Source organism: Vipera berus (genome assembly GCF_964194415.1).
Source record: "Vipera berus genome assembly, chromosome: 1".
NCBI classification, from domain to species: domain Eukaryota; kingdom Metazoa; phylum Chordata; class Lepidosauria; order Squamata; family Viperidae; genus Vipera; species Vipera berus.
The window spans coordinates 335,236,217-335,256,293 of NC_138202.1; the positions used below are offsets into that span (position 1 = coordinate 335,236,217).

General features: G+C 39.9%; 1 protein-coding gene across 1 annotated transcript; it reads left to right on the top strand.

The window, feature by feature from the left end:
* CHRNA2 (cholinergic receptor nicotinic alpha 2 subunit) lies at positions 1 to 18,633 on the top strand (the record flags this gene model as incomplete). Its single annotated transcript, XM_081320160.1, has 6 exons — positions 1 to 70; positions 5,629 to 5,786; positions 7,159 to 7,203; positions 9,001 to 9,110; positions 14,292 to 15,384; positions 18,162 to 18,633. 6 exons carry the CDS (start codon positions 1 to 3, stop codon positions 18,285 to 18,287), a joined length of 1,602 nt encoding a protein of 533 aa, XP_081176286.1. The 3' UTR covers positions 18,288 to 18,633.
* Between the last annotated feature and the right edge of the window lie 1,444 nt (positions 18,634 to 20,077).

Below are 20,077 nucleotides of genomic sequence, written 5' to 3' on the forward strand. Positions count from 1 at the left end.
ATGGAACTGTTTATGAGTGGATCTTCACCTTTCCGGATCATCCTATCTTTTTGTTTTGTGCTGTTGTCAGGTAAGGGACAACTATGCTTTCCCTTTCACCACCTCAATTGTAAAATGATCTACTTCCTTCTTTAAACAGTGTCTATTATGCAAATTAGTGTAGGGAGTAATTAATGGGATGTTGCAAAGAAAAAGTTTGAGATATCCCAAATGTCAAATGAGTTATTTCTCAGTGAGTATCTTCTGGGCTGTCTATAAGGTTTCAGGAATTGGGGGAATGATTTCATACTTGTTTTACTCCTATCTGGGTAGGTAATATTTGTCAACAGGGGCAGGGGGACGAGTGGTCAAGGTTATATATGGGGTGCTGCAGGGTCCATCCTCTCACCTGCATCATTTAGCATTAATTAGAAGTTGCTCCCCCCAATGATTGGGGGAGAGGTATCATTAATTCATTGGTGGCTTTTGGTTGTACTTCTCTATCCAGAGCCAAATATGAGATGCTGTAGAAGTAATTTCCCAGCATCTGGAGTTGAATCCTGATGAGATAGTGTGGCAGTTTGTTCACTGACTATGTAATGGTTGGGTAGCTCTCCTGCTGGCTTTGGAAGAAGTTGTCCTCTATCCAAAAGAGCCTGTCAATAGCTTGGTAGGCTCCTGGATTGATAGCTTTGCCTAGATTTGTACGTAGAAGCTGTGATTATGGGTAAGCAGCTTTGGCTGATGGGTCAATTGCAACTTTTTAGAGTAGGAAACTCTGGCAACAGTAATTCATGTCATCATGATCTCCATATGGGGTTACTGCAATTCACTCCATCAGAGACTGGCCTTGATGACTGCTGGGAAATTGCAGTTGGTGTAAAAAGCAGTGGCTTGTGTGCTGATAAGCTCCAGCTCCTTTAGCAATAGAACATATATTTTGTGACTATTGCACAAGCGCAATTCAAGTGACGGTTTTAACTTATTTAGTGCTAAAGGATAAAAAAGCCCAAGATACTAAGAGGCAATCTCATCCAAGCTGACTTTGGCTAGTCTGTTTGTACTGCTCAGAGGGTATGATTTATGTTGAAGGCCATCTGTGGGGTAGCTCTATATCAAGTGGAGTCCTTAGATCTGCTTTTTGTCCCATGTGTCTGTTCCTTTACTCCATACCTTTGATACTTTCCCAGGAGTTTTGTTTCTTCTTGTCATTTCTTGGGGAAATGAGCCTTCCCATCCCTTCAGAAGGGCCAGTGCCGTGATTTCCATTCAGGTTCCATTCTGTCTGTTGGAACTTCTTTGTTTCATTTTGTGATTCTTAGCTATGTTTTCCATTTGTTCCCTTAATACTTCTCCCCTTCCCCACCTCTTTTCTACGTCCAGTTAATTATGAGCTCTGGCCACCCAGATTCCTAGCACCAAATTTGTTTCCTTCTTTCTGATGACGAACCTCACTGGCACTCATGCGAGGGGAAGTGTCAAAATCAGCACCATAGCAGATAAAGCATGCAGTTTGCCCCTTTTGAATTGTGTGATGCATCTTCAAAAGGGTGGGAGTGATCGTTAATTATGAGCTCTGGCCACCCAGATTCCTAGCACCAAATTTGTTTCCTTCTTTCTGATGACAAACCTCACTGGCACTCATGGGAGGGGAAGTATCAAAATCAGCACCATAGCAGATAAAGCATGCAGTTTGCCCCTTTTAAATTGTGTGATGCATCTTCAAAAGGGTGGGAGTGATCGTTGATTACAACCCTCTGCCATCTTGACAATTTTAACTCCTGTCCTTGCTTGTGCTGCTGGCAAAGCTCTATTCACTTACGGCCAGTTCTTCACTTTGAGTGAATTCCAGAGGCAAAATTCAGGTGGTTGACTTGAGTCCCGACCTGTACGAATATAGCAATAAATGTATGAACAGCTACAAAACAAGTAAAATGTCCTTCTGCAATTTCCTTCATCAGCTGTGAGTTAACAGATGGGGTTTTTGGTCTTGCATGCTTCTGATAGTGTTGATTGCACAAGCTTCCTCTTGTTCGATCTTTCTTTCAGTGCTCCCCAAATGAGTCCACTCATACAGATGTAGTGCTGTGTCTGTATTTCAAATCCACTTGCCAGTAGCAGGAAAAAAAATAATAATCTAGGCAGCCAAGGGCCAGATAAAGCCTCTCAGATGCAAAACGGCTACTTTTTCTTTGTGTCAGTCTGAGCCAACACCACCTATTTATTATGTGATTTACTAGCTTTTTCCTTTGGTGGATTTGTTTCTTACCCTGACAATTGTTTGGCACAGTAGTTTGTCAGTTTATATATCCAAATGCATTGTCTCATCTTGAAGATCCAGAATATGAATTTGCAAATAAATACATAAACTGCATGAAAAGCAAATGCCCACTTAAAAAAGAATGCATATAGAAAAGCATGGTTTTACACCTAGGCGAGAAAAACCAAAGGTAAAAGTACAGATTAGGCAAAACTGGCTCAAAAACAGTAACTATGAGAGGGACCTTGGAGTCCTATTGGATGATCACTTAAACATGAGCCAGTAGTGTGCAGCAACAGCCAAAAAAGCTAACACAGTCCTTGGTTGTATAAACAGAGGCATAGAATCAAATTCACATGAAGTATTAGTAGAGCTTTATAAAGCCATAGTAAGACCACTCCTGGAATACTGTATTCGGTTTTGGTCACCACATTACAAAAAACTTCCTAACAGTGAGGACAATTAGCCAGTGGAACAGTGTGCATTCAAAAGTTGTGGGTGCTTCATCATTGGAGCTTTAAAAGAAAAGACTGTACAACCATCTGAAATGGTATAGGGCCTGTTGCTTGAGCAGAGGGTTGGACTGGAAGACCTCCAAGGTCCCTTGTAGCTCTGTTCTGATTGACATCTCAAGTGACAAAATCCAGGACACTAATTTTATTCAACTGTGACTTGAGTTTAGCTCTCAAAATGGCTTCCCTTAGGGGCCATGGATAGCTGTGAACCCATATAGTTCACCAATGCTGAAAATAATTGCTGGGATATAGCATTTCAGAAATTCCTACAATCCCTGACAACTAGATCAGACATACAATTAAATGCACTCTAGTATATGGCCTTTTTCTTGGACAAAGGACATTTCATTCAGTTGCTATCATCATCATTTCCAAACTTTCAAATTTCACCAGCCTCATGACTAAATAAAGCTCATCACTATTGATGACAAAGATCTATGTAACATGGAGGCACCAGAATAAATAACATTTTTTCCTGTGTGATACAAATGTCATACAGACTGTTGTAGTCAAAAGTAATATTGAATGTGAATAACAGAATAACAGAGTTGGGAGGCACCTGAAGGCAGAACAAGAAGCAATGGATGGAAACTAATCAAGTAGAGAACCAACATAGAACTAAGAATAAATTTCCTGACAGAACAATTAATCAGTTTGCCTCCAGAAGTTGTGGGTGCTCCAACACTGGAAGCTTTTAAGAATAGATTGGACAACCATTTGTCTAAAATTCTATAGGGCTTCCTGCTTGAGGAAGGGGTTGGAATAAAAGACATTTAAGGTCCCTTCCAACTCTGTTATTCTGTTATTCAGGACTTTAAAAACTAAGGTGTTTGAAGTAGATATTCTGTGCAATATTCAGATTACGTTTTAGACAAGGATAGTGTCTTATATTGTTAAATTCTGTAAAGCTGGCAAACTCAGGAAACAAGAACTATTTGAGTTTTTGGAAATATGTTTATTGCTAGTAGGGTAACATATCAGAATCTTGAAAGCCTACCAAAGCAATTCTCCTACACAACGTATGCTTTAGTGTAATTAAGGCAGTTTTGCTAAGTCCTTTTTTTAGGTTTTACGCCTCCCTTGGACTTAAGACTGTTTTCTGCAATAGCCCTGTTTCTTCCTGTATCTTTCTTCCTGTCTCCTTTATATTCCCAAAGATTGCAATCTGTCACATATATCATGCTGCTTCTTATTCAAGACCTGAGTGTTAGGTGTTGTCCATGATGTTGTTTCAAAAGGTATTTTGGCTCAGAATGCAAAGATAGAGAACCATTAGTTCTTAAGGATGTCAGCAATATGAGTCCAAATGAAAGAACTCGTTCGGTACAATGGAGGAGATAAACAAAGAACCAGAAAATCTTTGCTTTGGAATAGCCAGCCTGGATGGAATACAAGTCTCATTAGTTATTTCCGCTGGCAGCTTCACCAGGTATAATTTGGTCTTAAACTTTGCTCTTGAGTGTACTTCCACCTCAGAATTGGCCTCTGCAATCATATCTTATTTTATCTTGAGTTACTTAAAGATTTGCCATTGAAAGACTTGATGCAGAAAGATGGTCCTCATGCCTGCTTACCTTTCAAGGTTTCGTAGCAAAATGCATTTGTGAGACCATAAATTCTAGTCTTGTCTTAGGCACAAAGCCTAGGTGACCTTGGGCAAGTGACTCTCTCTCAACCCTACAAAGCAAACAATGACAAACCACTTCTGAAAATATTGTCAAGAAAAGTGCAGGAATTAATCCAGACAGTCACCAGGATTCAAAAAGTGACATAAAGGCACATGCACATATACCATAATGACACTGGTTGGTGTAGAACAGGGGTGTCAAACTGCCGGCCTATGGGCTAGATGCGTTGTGCGGAAGCCGTGCCTACACCAGCTCTGGCAAGGGGAAAAAAGTTACGATATGTTGCGACACGTCATGTGACGCTGTGAGTTTGACACCCCTGGTGTAGAATATTAAAAACAGTTGAAAATAATATGAACAGGAAAAGAATAACTGTGGGGTCTTGATACTCTCTGAGCCTGGTTGTTTTCTTGCAGACATTCCATTATCCAATTAGGTTCATATCTAGCACTGATGATTTTGCCTAGGTGGGTAATAAAACATCTGTGTTTCATTTGTGTTTTGTGTTTTTCTACATATAAATGCGTTTTTGCATAATGTGATACAATATAGGTGCAAATTCCAGTAATGCTTATCTCTAACTTGTTTTGATAGTTTGTTCGGTGTCTCTCTCGGTCTCAGCCATCATTTGTTTCCAATGTTTTAATCTGGATGCCTGCACTGAGCAGAATGAATCCGTCTTCCAGTTTGAGGATTCTAGTGATTGATTGTTTGATTTAACAAATTTATATAGCTGCCCATCCACCCGAACAATTCTTAGGTACTAAAATGTTCACTACCTTACCTAATAGCGGCTGTGGAAATTACTACAGTCTCATGCGAGTTCACACCAGTATACAAGAGTTTATGGAGTTAGTTGTCTTTGCATAGACCTTGTCATGAGATGATTAAACTCTTGCACAATAAAGTAGTCTTGCAAGATTCAGAGTTGTGGGTGGATTTTTTTCCATTTATTTAAGCCACCTAGGCCATTATGCAAAATCATACAGATGCTGAAGGCTCAATAAAGTTGCTGATTTCGGCTTTACAGGGTTGTCAGAATGATTAATGTCGAAAATGTGGAAGGATTGTTCAGCTTAAGTATTTAAAAAATAGCATTTGGCCATGTTTGAATATTGATCTCAATATTTGATTTCATTTTTTAAACTGACTTGCAGTACTTATTTTGGATTATTTGGGAATGATATGCCAGTTTTTAAGGTTTGGTTAGACTGACCATAGCAGGTTTGCATGATCCTGTTTGTAGAATCTGCGTCTCTCCAAGGTCGGACACAGACCCAGGCAGAAGAACGGCTCTTCAGATATCTTTTCCATGCTTACAACCGATGGTCCAGGCCGGTCCCCAATACCTCTGATGTTGTGATTGTCAGGTTTGGACTGTCCATAGCTCAGCTAATTGATGTGGTATGTATACAAACTGGCACCTGATCTTTCTGTAGCACTTTCAGCCAAAATATTTGCAGCTGGAGAAAACACATATTAATTGTATTGTCAAGTGTACTAAGAAAATAAGAATAGAATAGAGGTGGAAAGGACCTTGGAGGTCTTCTAGTCCAGCCCCATCGCTTTATTGTTCTGCCTGCTGGTGCTTTGGAGAATAGTTTGATGTCTTCTTTGTGGCAACCCCTCAAATACTGGAATACTGCTATCATGTCACCCCTTTTTCTTCTTTTCTTTAGATTAGCCAAACCCAAGTGCTGCAGCCATTCTTCATATGTTTTAGTCTCCAGGCCTTTGATCATTTTAGTTGCTCTTCTCTGAACTTTTTCCAGAGTCACCATCTAATATGGTGACCAAAATTAGTTGCAGTATTCCAGGTGTGGTCTTACTAGGGTTTTATAAAGCGGTATTAATACTTTGCGTGATCATGATTCCATGTGTCTGTTTATACAACCCAGTAATGTATTAGCTTTTTGGCTGCTGCTGCACGTTGCTGGCTCATAGTCAAGTGATCATCCACTAAGACTCCAAGGTCCCTCTCACAGACTGAAGCCCTCTTTTGGAATTAGCTTTGTGGTTTCAAAATTAATTTGTTTGGGGACTTTTTTCTAGAAAATGATTTGCGTTATATGTATCATGGAAGACATATTTTGTGACAGGAAACCGGCAGGGATATATGTTTCCTTAGATGTTTTGGAAAGCACAGTAGCAATGGCAATACCACTTAGATTTATATAATCCTCCAAAGTGCTTTACAGCACTCTCTGAGCGGTTTACAAATGTCAGCCTATTGTCCCCAACAATCTGATTCTTCAGATTGGATGGAAGGCTGAGTAACTTTGAGCCGGTCAGGATCGAACTCCAGGCTGTGGGCAGGGTTAGCTGCAATACTGCATTCTAATGACTGTGCCACCATGCCTCTTACACAACCAGTTATAACAATCATCTTTAGAAGTCAAAAGAGAAGGTATTTGTGCTCTTCATTCTGATGAAAAAAGGGAATCGCTATCCTTAGTTCCCAGAGACTGACTTCATACAACCTGCTAAATCTAGAAAAACAGCAATTATACTGCTGTATTTGTGCAATGTATTGTGCCTGAAAATATGAGCCTCCTTATGTTTAGTGCAATGGCTTCACACAACCTGCTAAGGCAACAGCTGACGTCCTGCTCTATGCTGAAACTTCAAATTTTATCCTTATCTAGCATTCTGAACAAGCCAGGCATACAAGTACAAAATATGGCCTCCTTTCTAGGGTTAAACGCAGTGATGAGATTTAATGTATGCATTTCCCTTCAATCCAAATACCTCCATTTTTTTTTCTTTGCCTATGAAGGATGAAAAGAACCAAATGATGACCACAAATGTTTGGCTGAAACAGGTAAGCAGGATAGGTACAATCTAGTAATTTTGAATCTGGGAGACTCCAAGGATTGATTATTCAAATACAACCACATTACATGGATCTTGTGTCATGTAAAAAGGGTTAGTGTCCTTCTTTGTTTTTTCACTTCTAATAGAGAATCCAAAGAGCCTTACAGCAATTTTTGTGCTGTTTTTCAAACTTTTACCCAAATCTGAACATGGTGGGTGTCTACTGTAGGCTGGTCAATGTATTCTATTTTTTTAGAGCTATCATCTGTTTATTTAATTCTTTTTAAAATCCAGAGAAGTCAATGTGTGAGGCGAGCACACACTCATTGTGTTCATACCATCAAGTTCAGTAAAAAGCTAGCTGCTGCTTTTGTACAATATGGTCTTGGTTACTGTTAACCTAAGTTAGGTTTTCTGGGTTAGTGTGTCCTATAAATCTAGCTTACTTGTGGGAAAATTTATATCTCTGACTCTGGATGGTTAACATTCCCCCTTCCAGATCTGAAGTATAATTTGAGAGTCTCCTTGGACTCGTGGCTCCTGATGGAAGAACACGTGGCAGATGTGGCCAGGAGAGCCTTTGCACAAATCTATCTTGTGCACCAGTTGAACCAATTGCTGGACCAGGAGGTCTTGCTCATAGTCACCCATGGCTTAGTCATTGAGATTACTGCAATGTGCTCTTTTGGGGGCTGTCCTTGAAGACCATCCCAAAAATGCAACTGGTCCAGAATGCAGCAGTGCACACAATTTGGGTTCCCTGCTGATCACCCAAGTAGCATCACTAGTAGTATGAGCGGCATTGGCTTCCAGTTGTTTTCTGGTGCAATTCAAAGTATTGATTAGTACAGGTAGTCCTTGACTTACGACCACAATTGAGCCCAAAATATATGTTGCTTAGTGAGACATTTGTTAACTGAGTTTTGCCCCATTTTATGACCTTTCTTACCAAGTTGTTAAGTGAATCACTACATTCGTTAAGTTATAGTAACATTGTTGCTAAATGAATCTGGCTTCCCCATTGACGTTATGTATCAGAAGGTTGCAAAAGGGTGATCATATGACCTCAGGACACCACAGTTGTCATAAATATGAATCAGTTGCCAAGTATCTGAATTCTGATCACATGGCCATGGGGATGCTGCAATGGTCATAAGTGTGAAAAATGCTCATAAGTCACTCTTTTCACTGCCGTTGTACTATAATTTTGAACAATCACTAAATGAACTATTGTAAGTCAAGGATTACCTGTACCTTTATACCTCTACATGGCACAGGGCCAGGTTATTTGCAGGACAGCCTCTCCTTGAGGATATCTATCTGTCTTACAAGATTAGATAAGATGGGTGTGCCCCAGGTCCCCTCCCTTTCTTGTGGCCCTCTAGTGGGACAGAGCTGTAAAGACCTGGTTCTTCCCCTAAGCATTGATCTCAGATGGGGGTTGAGCTATGAGGATGTTTGGTCTAGTCCAGGGGTAGGCAACCTTGGCTCTTTTATGACTCATGGACTTCAACTCCCAGAATTCCTGAGCCAGGCTGGCTCAGGAATTCTGGGAGTTGAAGTCCATGAGTCATAAAAGATCCAAGGTTGCCTACCCCTGGTCTAGTCAGTGCATGGAAAGAACAATATCTTTTTTAAAAATTATGTTTTATGAGTTGTTGTGAGCCACCTAGAATCATTGTGTGAGATGGGAGGTCATATAACTCTTGTAAATAAAGAAATAAATAATCTTTGTAGTGCCCTTGTAAATAATCACATCATCCCACTAGAGAGGATTGAACAAAGACTTTTTCCTTACCATCAGGAATGGAATGACTACAAGCTTCAGTGGAATCCAACAGAGTTCGACAATGTTACATCTATTCGAGTACCTTCTGAGATGATTTGGATTCCAGATATTGTACTGTATAACAAGTAGGTGATGGCATTGTACTTCTGGATGAACTGTACAGATGTAAAGAGATCTCAACATTGCAGTGAATAAAAAAAAATCTTCCTTAAAACCTAACATAGGACTAATGAAAAGACACACAGAGGCAAATTTCACTAAATATCTTAAAATAATGCAGCGGAGTGAAGCATAGTCCAGAATCATAATACACACTGGGAAATGGAGACAGAGGGCTATTATGTATTTTTCACCCATGGGAACAAATGTGGAGACCACTTATATCTGTTGATGGTAACTCCAACTTTCTGCCTGTTCTGTATCCAAATTGATGCTTTTTGAAAGTTGGACCAAACATCTGCAAATGTAAAGGCTGCATTAACATCAGATGCTAAATTTGGTTCTCTTGACCTCCACTGATTTTCTTTGGGGGCTTAATGTATGATGTGAATCAAGGTCATTCTGTGACTTTGTAAACGTATATATAAAACACAAACCAGAGAATTAATTAGTTCTGTAAGTAGATTAAATATGTTGTGTTAACATTGCCTGAATAGATTTGTGGAGTGGTTGCCAACTGCTCTGATACTAACCTGATGTGGAGCAAAGTGGTGTCAAGGGGAGACAGAGAATTTCAAAGAACAGGTTAAGTCCCCTTTTGTTCTAACTTAATTTCAAAAGTTGGCTTCCACATATAGTAGTTCTGTACTTCATTTGGAGTTGATTGGTAGTGAGCAATTTTCCTTTTGTTGCATGAATGAAGATCAACAGCAGATCTGAATTTCAAGGGAGAGAGACTTTTCCATTTCCACAAGCATCCATAAGGAGAAGCAAAAAAAAAAATCAAGATGGTGATCATGACATGTGGTCAAAACCCTATTACTGTTTAATGTAGGGGTTTCCAACCCTGGCAACTTTAAGACTTGGACTTCAACTCCCAGAATTGACCATGGCTAGTTGGTGAATTCTGGGATTTGAAGTCCAAGTCTTAAAGTTGCAAGGTTGGACACCCCTGATGTAATGTGTTCCACAATGCACATAAAAAAGGAGTGGGGTTTCCATCACAGGATCATGATTGCTGTCTTACTTTTTTAAAAAAAAACATTCCACGATTTCTCCCAAATGTGGCTTTTTGCATCTCATATTTTAGAGATTTTTGTGGAAAGCCATAGCCTTCTGGTACATGTCCTTGGCATTCATCTGTCTTCTTGTGTACAGTTTGAAAGGATGTTAGAAATGCAAATGAAATAGAGGAGCCTTGGCAACATCCTACATAGAAAAAAGCTACACAGAAGTTCATTTTCTTAAACTGAAGATAAGCCAAATTTTCCTGTCTGACTGTGGGAGTTAAGAACCAAGAGTTTCTCAGGGCAGAGATATGCTAAGTATGTACATTTCCATACACACAAATGCATGTGTATAGCACTTTAAGGTAAATGGGTCAGGAAATAGGTAGCACAAGAAATACTACTTTATTGATATAGGCTATAATAATAGAATCTTGAAAGCCTGTCAGACTTGCTTTCCCTCTCTCCTACATAAAGCAAGAGAAAAGCAGTCTTAAGTTTTTTTTTCATGTTTGTTTTGTTTCCCTGGGCTAAACCTATTTCTCATTCATGGTCATCATGTACCTTCTCCAAGATCATCTCTGTGTTCCTCTACATTGTGCGTGTGTGACAGAGACAGAGTGATGGTGTCATATGTACTGTTATTTTACTTGTTAATTTTGAATTGGTGGATCGTGTCCAAGTAGTCCACTGAAAGGTGAGAAAAAAGACACAAAAACAGAACATACACATCCATATCCACACCACTTCGTTAGGATAAGTTCTATATTTTTCAGCCATAAGATAGATCTTTTTGGACGCTCTTATGAATATTTATATTTATGAATATTTACATCTGCATCCTAAAATAAATGAAAACATAAAATGAAAAAATAAATGAAACAAGTGTTAGCTAGTAAGAGGATGAAGACCTTCAACCATGAATAATTCCAAAGGCGTCAACCATCCTTGCATTCTTAGTAGAATAGCAATACACCTGAAATGTAAACATATCTATAAGTTATGTCCATCTTGTAGTCATGCAGAAAATGCAGGTATTGCCATTTCAGAAATATACATATATCCCCACCAGCTGTAGACTTCAATAAATGATATTAGAGAGTGATATCATGATGATATGAAACAATAAGCTCTAAGAGAAATTAAATGCAGATGTACAGAGTAATAATTGTCATTCAGAAAACTAGCAGTCCTTCTACTTGTACAATATCATATGAACAATCATTTGTTTATTCCAAGTAAAGAAAAAGCTTAATAAGATGCTTAATCTTAATACATTCCAGTTGTTTTCCAATATGTAGTGCAATTTGCTACTTGTAACTCATGAGACTTAGGATACTGTTAAGCAAATTGGGCATTCATTTCATCCTCGTGGTGAGATTTTCTATCCAGTAAAATATTTTGTCAGAATGGGAGACATTTTAGGTGAGTCATGCTATTTTTATATCCTTGTTGTTCCTTTCTTATCCCGCTTACCAGAAGCCCCTGTCTTCTGGTGGAAATGAGATGCTAAGTTAGATGAATCTGTGATTGCTCCAACAAATCATACTTTATTCAGATACGATCTCTCCTGCTTCATAAATGGCCTTGAGCAAAATTTGTGGCCTCTGCAGTTCCAAACTTGTGCTGTGTTTTGGGTTTGTTCTTGAAAACATAGCATAACATTAACAGATTTTGATCTTAATGAATTACTTTCTGCAATCACACTGCACACACAATAGGATGATGCATTTTAACAGCTGCTGAAATTTTGTATTCCCTCAGTAGCAACTTAAAGGACGATGTCCAGCCTGTTCTCCTCCAAGGAATACTGGCAAAAATTTCTTCTTTCTGTCTGTGTGCAAATCTTAGTTTAATTTGCGAGGAATGGCTTTCTTCAATTGGCTGGTATTATGCTGCCATCAAATGGCCCTCATGAATAATAACAGTTCTGCCTTCAGTTCTAGTCTATTTGTCTCATATCTTTGACATTTTCTTAATTGTGGGCAGGAAGAGGAGTGAGGAGGGGAGCATTTGATGGGAAGGATGAGAGACAGGATTGTCCAGAATATACATAAATATACCAGATTTGGTATATTTAGCAACAATTATGATAAGGGGTCTGGAGGCTAAACTGTAGGATGAACGGTTAAGGGAACTGGGTATGTCTAGCATATTAAAGAGAAAGATTAGGGGAGACCTGATAGCTGTCTTATAGTATTTGAGGGGCTGTCACAGAAAAGAAAAGGGACATGGTGGCTCAGTGGGTTGGGACGCTGAGCTTGTTGATCAGAAGGTCGGCAGTTTGGCGGGTTGAATCCCGAGTGCCGCGTAGCAGAGTGAGCGCCTGTTACTCGTCCCAGCTTCTGCCAACCTAGAAGTTTGAAAGCACGTAAAAATGCAAGTAGAAAAATAGGGACCACTACGGTGGGAAGGTAACAGCGTCCCGTGCGCCTTTGGTGTCTAGTCATGCCGGCCACATGACCACGGAGACGTCCTCGGACAAACGCTGGCTCTTCGGCTTTGAAACGGAGATGAGCACCGGCCCCTAGAGTCGGAAACGACTAGCACGCATGTGCGGGGGAACCTTTACCTTTACTTTTACACAGAAAAGAGGGAGTCAACTTATTCTCCAAAGCACCAGAGGGCAGGACAAGAAATAATAGGTGGAAGATCATTAAAGAGAGAAGCAGCCTAGAACTAGGGAGAAATTTCCTGACAGTGAGAACAACCAGTCAGTGGGACAGCTCAAGAAGTTTTGGGTGCTCCATCACTGGAAGCTTTTAAGAAGAGATTGGACAACCATTTGTCTGAAATGATACATGGTCTTCTGCTGGAGCAAGGGGTTGGACTAGAAGACCTCTAAGGTCCCTTCCAACCCTGATATTCTGTTTATAATCTATGGAGCTGGGAGGGAGTGGTTCATTTAACTCTTTCCCACATGCTGTTGCTTTGAACTACTAGCCAATTCAGCAGTCATCACCAGAAATGGTGAAGGGAATAACAGACCACGAATTCTTAAACTATGCAAATTGTAAAGTACTTATGTTTGAATTAAAGTAATATTTAGTTGTGAAATGTGCAAACCCATGTGCTTTCTGAGCAAATAGCCATATCAGCTCTCTTCTGCTGAGGCTTATACATCAATATATTATTAACCTGCAGAAAAGCATCTCTTAAATATGCATTGCAGTTGCTGTGAGGTTGGAATCAGTTATATTTTCTGTGCCTCTTTGAAGGTCAGACAGTTTATTAAAATCACTTGACATTTTTGACTTTCTAAAATGCTCTCAGTAGCTCTTTTGTTTGAAAGTTGACAGTTATTCCTCTGATTCCCAAAACAAGCACCTTGTAGACACCCCAAGTCTCTGTGAGATGTGTCTACCACTCGTATTTGTGGTGGAGGACAGCCTCTGGATGAGGAAAGTCACAGGTTTGCTTACCAGCATCACCAGACAGAGCTCAGAAATTCATCTGAAATCCTACAGAAGTACTGGTAGACAGCACAGAACAAGTTTTACATTGTTCCTGAAGTGGAGGGTCAGAAAAAGTGGGTGCCAACAAATCTGAGCTAAATGGTTTGATGAACAGAGCTTGCAGGAGGGCTAATAAATATGAATTCTGGCAGCTGATATTAAAATGAATATTGATTTCCAGTCTGATGTTAATCTACGCCATTTATTATTTTTCTTTACTTGTGGCTTTTTAGTTCCAAAGTCATCTTCAAGTAGTTCAGTTAACATTTCTCAAGCTTTCTAAAAGGACAATTTCCATGCAGCTATGATCGTAGGCACAGTGCAACCTAGTTATATTTATTTCATCTTCCTTATTTTACATACTTATAACATTACTGAATGATGACTTATACTTAACTCTTAACCTAGGGTTCAAAATATTGTGCAAATGTATTTTCTTAGTATTTGTAAAATAATATTTGTGAACAGAGAAAAATGTGAGTTTCAAAATAGTCTTGTTTTGGAGGAGAGGACTGTCTGGTTCCTCAAGGCTTTTGTCACAATAAATCAATATACAAGAAGACTTTCTTGATTGGCTTTAACTCAGTGGACTACAATGCTGTCCCTATATGATGCCTCAACACTCAAGAAGTTTGTTTAAGGTTAAACAGTCTCCTCTTACCTCCTGTCTTTTTTCTCTCTCAAGTGCTGATGGAGAATTTGCTGTCACCCATATGATAAAGGCTCACCTTTTCTCTAATGGCAGTGTGAAGTGGGTGCCACCAGCCATCTATAAGAGTTCCTGCAGCATTGATGTAACCTTCTTCCCCTTTGATCAACAAAACTGCAAAATGAAATTTGGCTCATGGACTTATGACAAGGCCAAGATTGACTTGGAGAGTATGGAGCACCATGTAGACCTTAAGGACTACTGGGAAAGTGGGGAATGGGCCATTATCAGTGCAGTGGGCACTTATAATACCAAGAAATACGATTGTTGCAGTGAGATCTACCCTGACATCACTTATAGCTTCATCATCCGCCGTTTGCCTCTCTTCTACACCATTAATCTCATTATCCCTTGCCTTCTAATTTCCTGCTTGACTGTATTGGTCTTCTACCTGCCATCTGACTGTGGTGAGAAGATCACCCTGTGCATCTCTGTCCTTTTGTCCCTCACTGTCTTTCTCCTACTTATCACTGAAATCATTCCATCCACTTCCCTAGTTATCCCACTGATTGGCGAATATTTGCTTTTCACCATGATCTTTGTCACCCTCTCCATTGTCATCACAGTTTTCGTTCTCAATGTCCATCATCGCTCACCCAGTACTCATAAGATGCCACACTGGGTCCAGAATGTTTTTTTGGATTTCATTCCCCGCTGGCTCTTCATGAAACGTCCTCCAGTAATAGCTTCAGGGTTGAGGGTGACCAGTGAAGAAGTAATTGCACAATATGACATGCCTCCGGTAAATCTCAGCACTTCACAGTGTTGGCTGGAGACAGACGTAGATGATAGGTGGGACGAGGAAGAGGAGAATCACGAAGAGATGATTCAGGCTGGCAGACTACCCCTACCAAGCATTTGTCATCATCAATGCCTTCAATATCGCTACAACAGTGCTCAACATCTGGGAAGAAGATTTGTGGAACTGGTTCATCGCCCAGCCACTATCAAAACAGAAAGTTCAGCTTCATCTGAGCAGGGGATCCAGCTGTCTCCAAGCATCTTGAAGGCGCTGGAAGGGGTGCACTACATAGCAAATCACCTGCGGGCTGAGGATGCAGATTTCTCGGTGAGTTGCTAAGTTTAAGATACTAAGAACTGTTTTTCTGGATTAGAACTTTGGCCTACTCAGTACATATTTTGTCATATATCCTTAGCTCTGAGGAATATTGCCCCAGCTTCCACTTAAATCATATGGAATCACTTAAATTCAGTAGACTGAAGACCTGTCTGCAAGAATGTTCTTAGCACTTAGACCAGGGGTCTTCAAACTTGGCCCTTTTATGACTTGTGGACTTCAACTCCCAGAATTCCTCAGCCAGTGTATTCTGGGAGTTGAAGTCCACAAGTCATAAAAGGGCCAGGTTTGAAGACCCCTGCCTTAGACCAAAATTCTAAGATGGAATTCAATCTAAGAGAGAAATCAGCCCAGCAGGATAGAAGGATTGGAGAAAGAAGCCTGGTTGACAACCTTTTGTGAAAAAAAAGGGGAGTAGGAAGGAATATAACCAGAATTAGTGCAAAATCACAAATCACAATATTAACACAGTAATTGAAGGACAAATATTTCATGAACCTCTCCCACTGCATCCCCACAACGCATATTTGTTTTTGCTGACTCATTTAACTTATTCTACAGTCTTTTTATTTGCGCATAAGATCAATTAGGTTTAATGGGCTTATGCTGATTCAGCCTGCATTGGGCTGCACTGTTAATTTATGATTTCATTGTCTGCCAGATATGGCATGCAGTCTTTGTTTTAACCTTAGGAGCTCCTTCCAGCTGAAACCTCACTGGGATTTTACAAGAGGGTCCTTTTTCTTTTCAGAAAGAATCAACAAACTGAAGTAACCCATTTCACCGAAAGGGCTTTCACCTGGAGATATGTGTGTGTATATTTGTGTTGTGACTGCATAGCACATCCAGTTATAGGATACACAAACCCGTTTGGTTACCACCCATTTTCCTGGAAGAAGGAAATATCTTGGCTAGGCTTTTCTTACTGGTTTGGTGCAATTCCCTCCCCCACTGGACACTCTTTGAATGCATCTCCATACTGGCACCTTATTACTTAGGCAATGGCAGGGAGTTCAGAAATGGGCTTCCTCTATGCACCACCATCCCCCCCCCCAGCCCCTGCCTTAAGGAATAGTTTATTCTGGTTCCTGGTTATTGAAGGCCTCTGGAGACCAGGCTGCTGAGAAAGATGTGTTGCCACAAATTAATGTTGTGGGAAGCTATATTATACTGTTTTACCCCCTTGCCTTTTTTAGAGCTGTGAATTTAATAATAATAATAGTAATAATAGTAATAATAGTAATAGTAATAATAATAATAATAATAATAATAATAATAATAATAATAATAATAATAATAATAATAATAATAATAATAATAAAGTTGGAAGGGACCTTGGAGGTCATCTAGTCCAACCCCCTGCTCAGGCACGAAACCCTATACCATTTCGGACAAATGGCTGTCCAGTCTCTTCTTAAAAACCTCCAGTGTTGGAGCATTCACCGCTTCTGGAGGCAGCTTGTTCCACTGGTTAATTGTTCTAACTGTCAGGAAGTTTCTCCTTAGTTCTAGGTTGCTTCTCTCCTTGATTAGTTTCCATCCGTTGCTTCTTGTCCTGCCTTCGGGCGCTTTGGAGAATTTCTTACAGGTGACTGAAACTGAGGCAGTGTAAAGCCTCCGCAATCAATCAGTCAAGCAGTTAAGTAATAAAATTTGGACGGTGGTTAAACTTTCTGCTCCAGGAACACATTTACCCCTGCCTAAAGTTGTCTCATCACAAATTAAGAAGTAGCATCAGCATTGGTAAGATATTTTCCAAGCTGCAGGTAACGCTCAGTGGGAAGGGAAACAAAGGCAGCAGAGTCCGCTGCCTACTTTCTTTAATTTGCGTGGCATTAAAAGACCTTGAGGCAGAACAGTTAAGGCAGTGCCATCTCTGCTACCATAATTTTCTACAGGCTGGATTCATTCACATTCACAATTGTGACACAAACCTCTCAGCCAACCATGACGGTTAGTATCACCCACAGACCATACCTCTCTTACATCACGGGTCCAGGTTGATCTGCCCATAGGAACTCCATCCCTAAAATTTCTTCCTGGGCAAGGTTCACTCTTTTACCCTGGGGGACATATTGTGATTTCACCCCCTGTTTGAAAGACAGGGCTGGTAATGGTCTAGAGAGGAAATATAGCTGGTTTGTCCTTTCGTTTCTCTCTGAACACCCAATGTACAAGAGTAGGGACATTGATCTATAAGGCATGTGATACTGGTTTTAGCCTTGCCCCCATCCTTTTTAAAGAAGGCCTCCCATTTCAGGTTTGCCCAATTTAGATGGAACTGTGGGCTCCAGATGAAGTGTTATACCTCTCCCCACAGGTTGCCAAAATCTTTCCCAGGAGACTTTGTTTTTTCTTAATCAAACTTCCCAACCCCCGAAGGAACCCAACTGGCTGAATAGTTTCATCCAGAACATTCTCTATACTCTGTAGAGCTGCCAGATCTGGAATACCAAAATCTTGACAACTATTCAGTAGATAACTATAGGATACATAAGGCATCCTCTTTGCTGCTATCTAATGCTCAGCTGGATTTTTTTCAGCCCAGTCTGAATTTTTTTTTTGGTCTGTTTTAACTGATGGATAATTATTCTATAGTATGGCATATTGATACTTACTATGCCTACTTGCTTACTTAACCTATTGCATCTAGGTCTAAGTTACTGAAGCATTTGTGGTATGTTTTTAAGTATTCCTATCCCAATCATGATGAATTCCAGTTAACCTGGTGATTAGTTGCCCTAGTCATGATTTTTCATTTGTTGCAGGTCAAAGAGGATTGGAAATATGTTGCCATGGTGATTGACCGCATCTTCCTCTGGATGTTTATCTTTGTCTGCTTGCTGGGGACAATTGGACTTTTTCTTCCTCCATTTCTGGCAGGCATGATCTAGCTGCAGGATGAAGAACTTTAAATATATCAATACCACCATACAGTCTCCACAAAAATGCCACCCAAACTTCCATTCACCTTCCTAAAGAAGCCAATAACAGGATCATCATCTTGGTCCTGTATCTGTTGCCCAGGAATTTTAACAGATATTTTTCTCAATTATTAACATCATATAAAACCCCCAAAACCTAAACAAAGAACAATAATGTGTACCTATTTTACATATTTTTGTTTTACCAAAAATCAAGAGAAAATCATGTCACCATTATTCAGCAGTACATTATTTGGGAGCAGCTCTGTGGGGCACAGAAGGGGCTTGTGAGCCACATATAGTGCAGTGGCCAGAAATTCTTGATGCTGTTGCTCATTAAGCTTCTCTGCTGTTACTCCAGAAAGCCAAGAGGAAAGTTAAAAAGTTTGTTGCAGTGGGAAAATGTCACAATGTGAGCTAGACTAATTTCCACACTGGGAAAGTACTTTGATTTAACAAAGTCTCCCTATTATCTGCTGTTGAAGCAGCATTTAATTCCTTGTATTAGAAAAATGTGCTAGGGAGTCTCTGTGTTGAGGATTTATAAGTTATGAGAATTTCTGGAGATGCATGGAAAATATTTATTATGCATTCATTTGGTTTATACCTCATCTTCCTGCTCTAGCAAGCAGTCAGGTAGATAATAAATTTTCTATTAAGGGACTTAAAGTAGAAATGTTATTAAGACAGTAACTATTCATCCATACCCTCTGAGAACCACTGTTAATGAAAGTAAAAATGCTTCCAACTTATTGCATCCTGGGTTCTGTTCCTCGATAAGGGCACAGCAACTTCTCCCAATGTGATTTTTGTTAGATATGTTGGATTGCAACTCTGATCGAAGGTTGTGCTGGCTGGGAATGATGGGAATTGTAAAATGGTACATTTGGAGGGCACCACTTTGGAGAGGGTATGAATGTTCTCTCTAAGTAACTCTAATTCATTCCTTGGTTATTTGCTGCCTTCATGCATGAAAATTAGCTGATCCATTCATTGGTGCAGATTTTCAGATATGACTCCTATTGTATGTGGCCAATTTCTTGTCTGTGAAGCACAGAAGTTTCGGGTGTGCAAAGTCTCCTGTTTAAATCACACCAAGCACCCTCTTTTCCTAGGATGTTAAGAGACAAAGATGTCCCTGTATAATTTGCCTTTAGGCTTCCTCTTTCTTGTTATACACATCTCTGTAAATCTGTGGGGGCAAGAACAAAGTTTTAAAACCGGGTTTTCAGAATATCATATTCTGTCCTTCAAAAAAAAACCAAAAACTATGAGCATGAGGAATGCATACAGTTAGTAGTTATAGAAAATGGAGTAACTGTTGAATAACTTTTTAGAGATTTTGCTTTGAACTGCAGGCAAAAAAAATGTTTGCAAATATCTCAGGATGGGTGGAATGAGAGAATGCCCTTCTTTTTGACTAGTGGCAATTGATTTCCCCTTTGCTACAGTTCTTTCTTCTGACGAACAGTTATTCTTGATGGCTTGCCAGTATCGGTAGCCTCAGCTCCTCTTTGTTAGGCAAAGTGGATGGATTCACAGAGGACAAAGACTAGCAGAGTGTGTGCAATCTGTGATGGTTGTGAGCCAACCACTGATCATAGAAAATTTGCAAATCATTTTACTAGCTCAGGGATAGGCAACCTGGGCTCTTTTATGACTCGTGGACTTCAACTCCCAGAATTCCTGAGCCAGCTAGAATTGAAGTCCACAAGTCATAAAACAGCCAAGGTTGCCTAACCCTGGGCTAGAATAACACC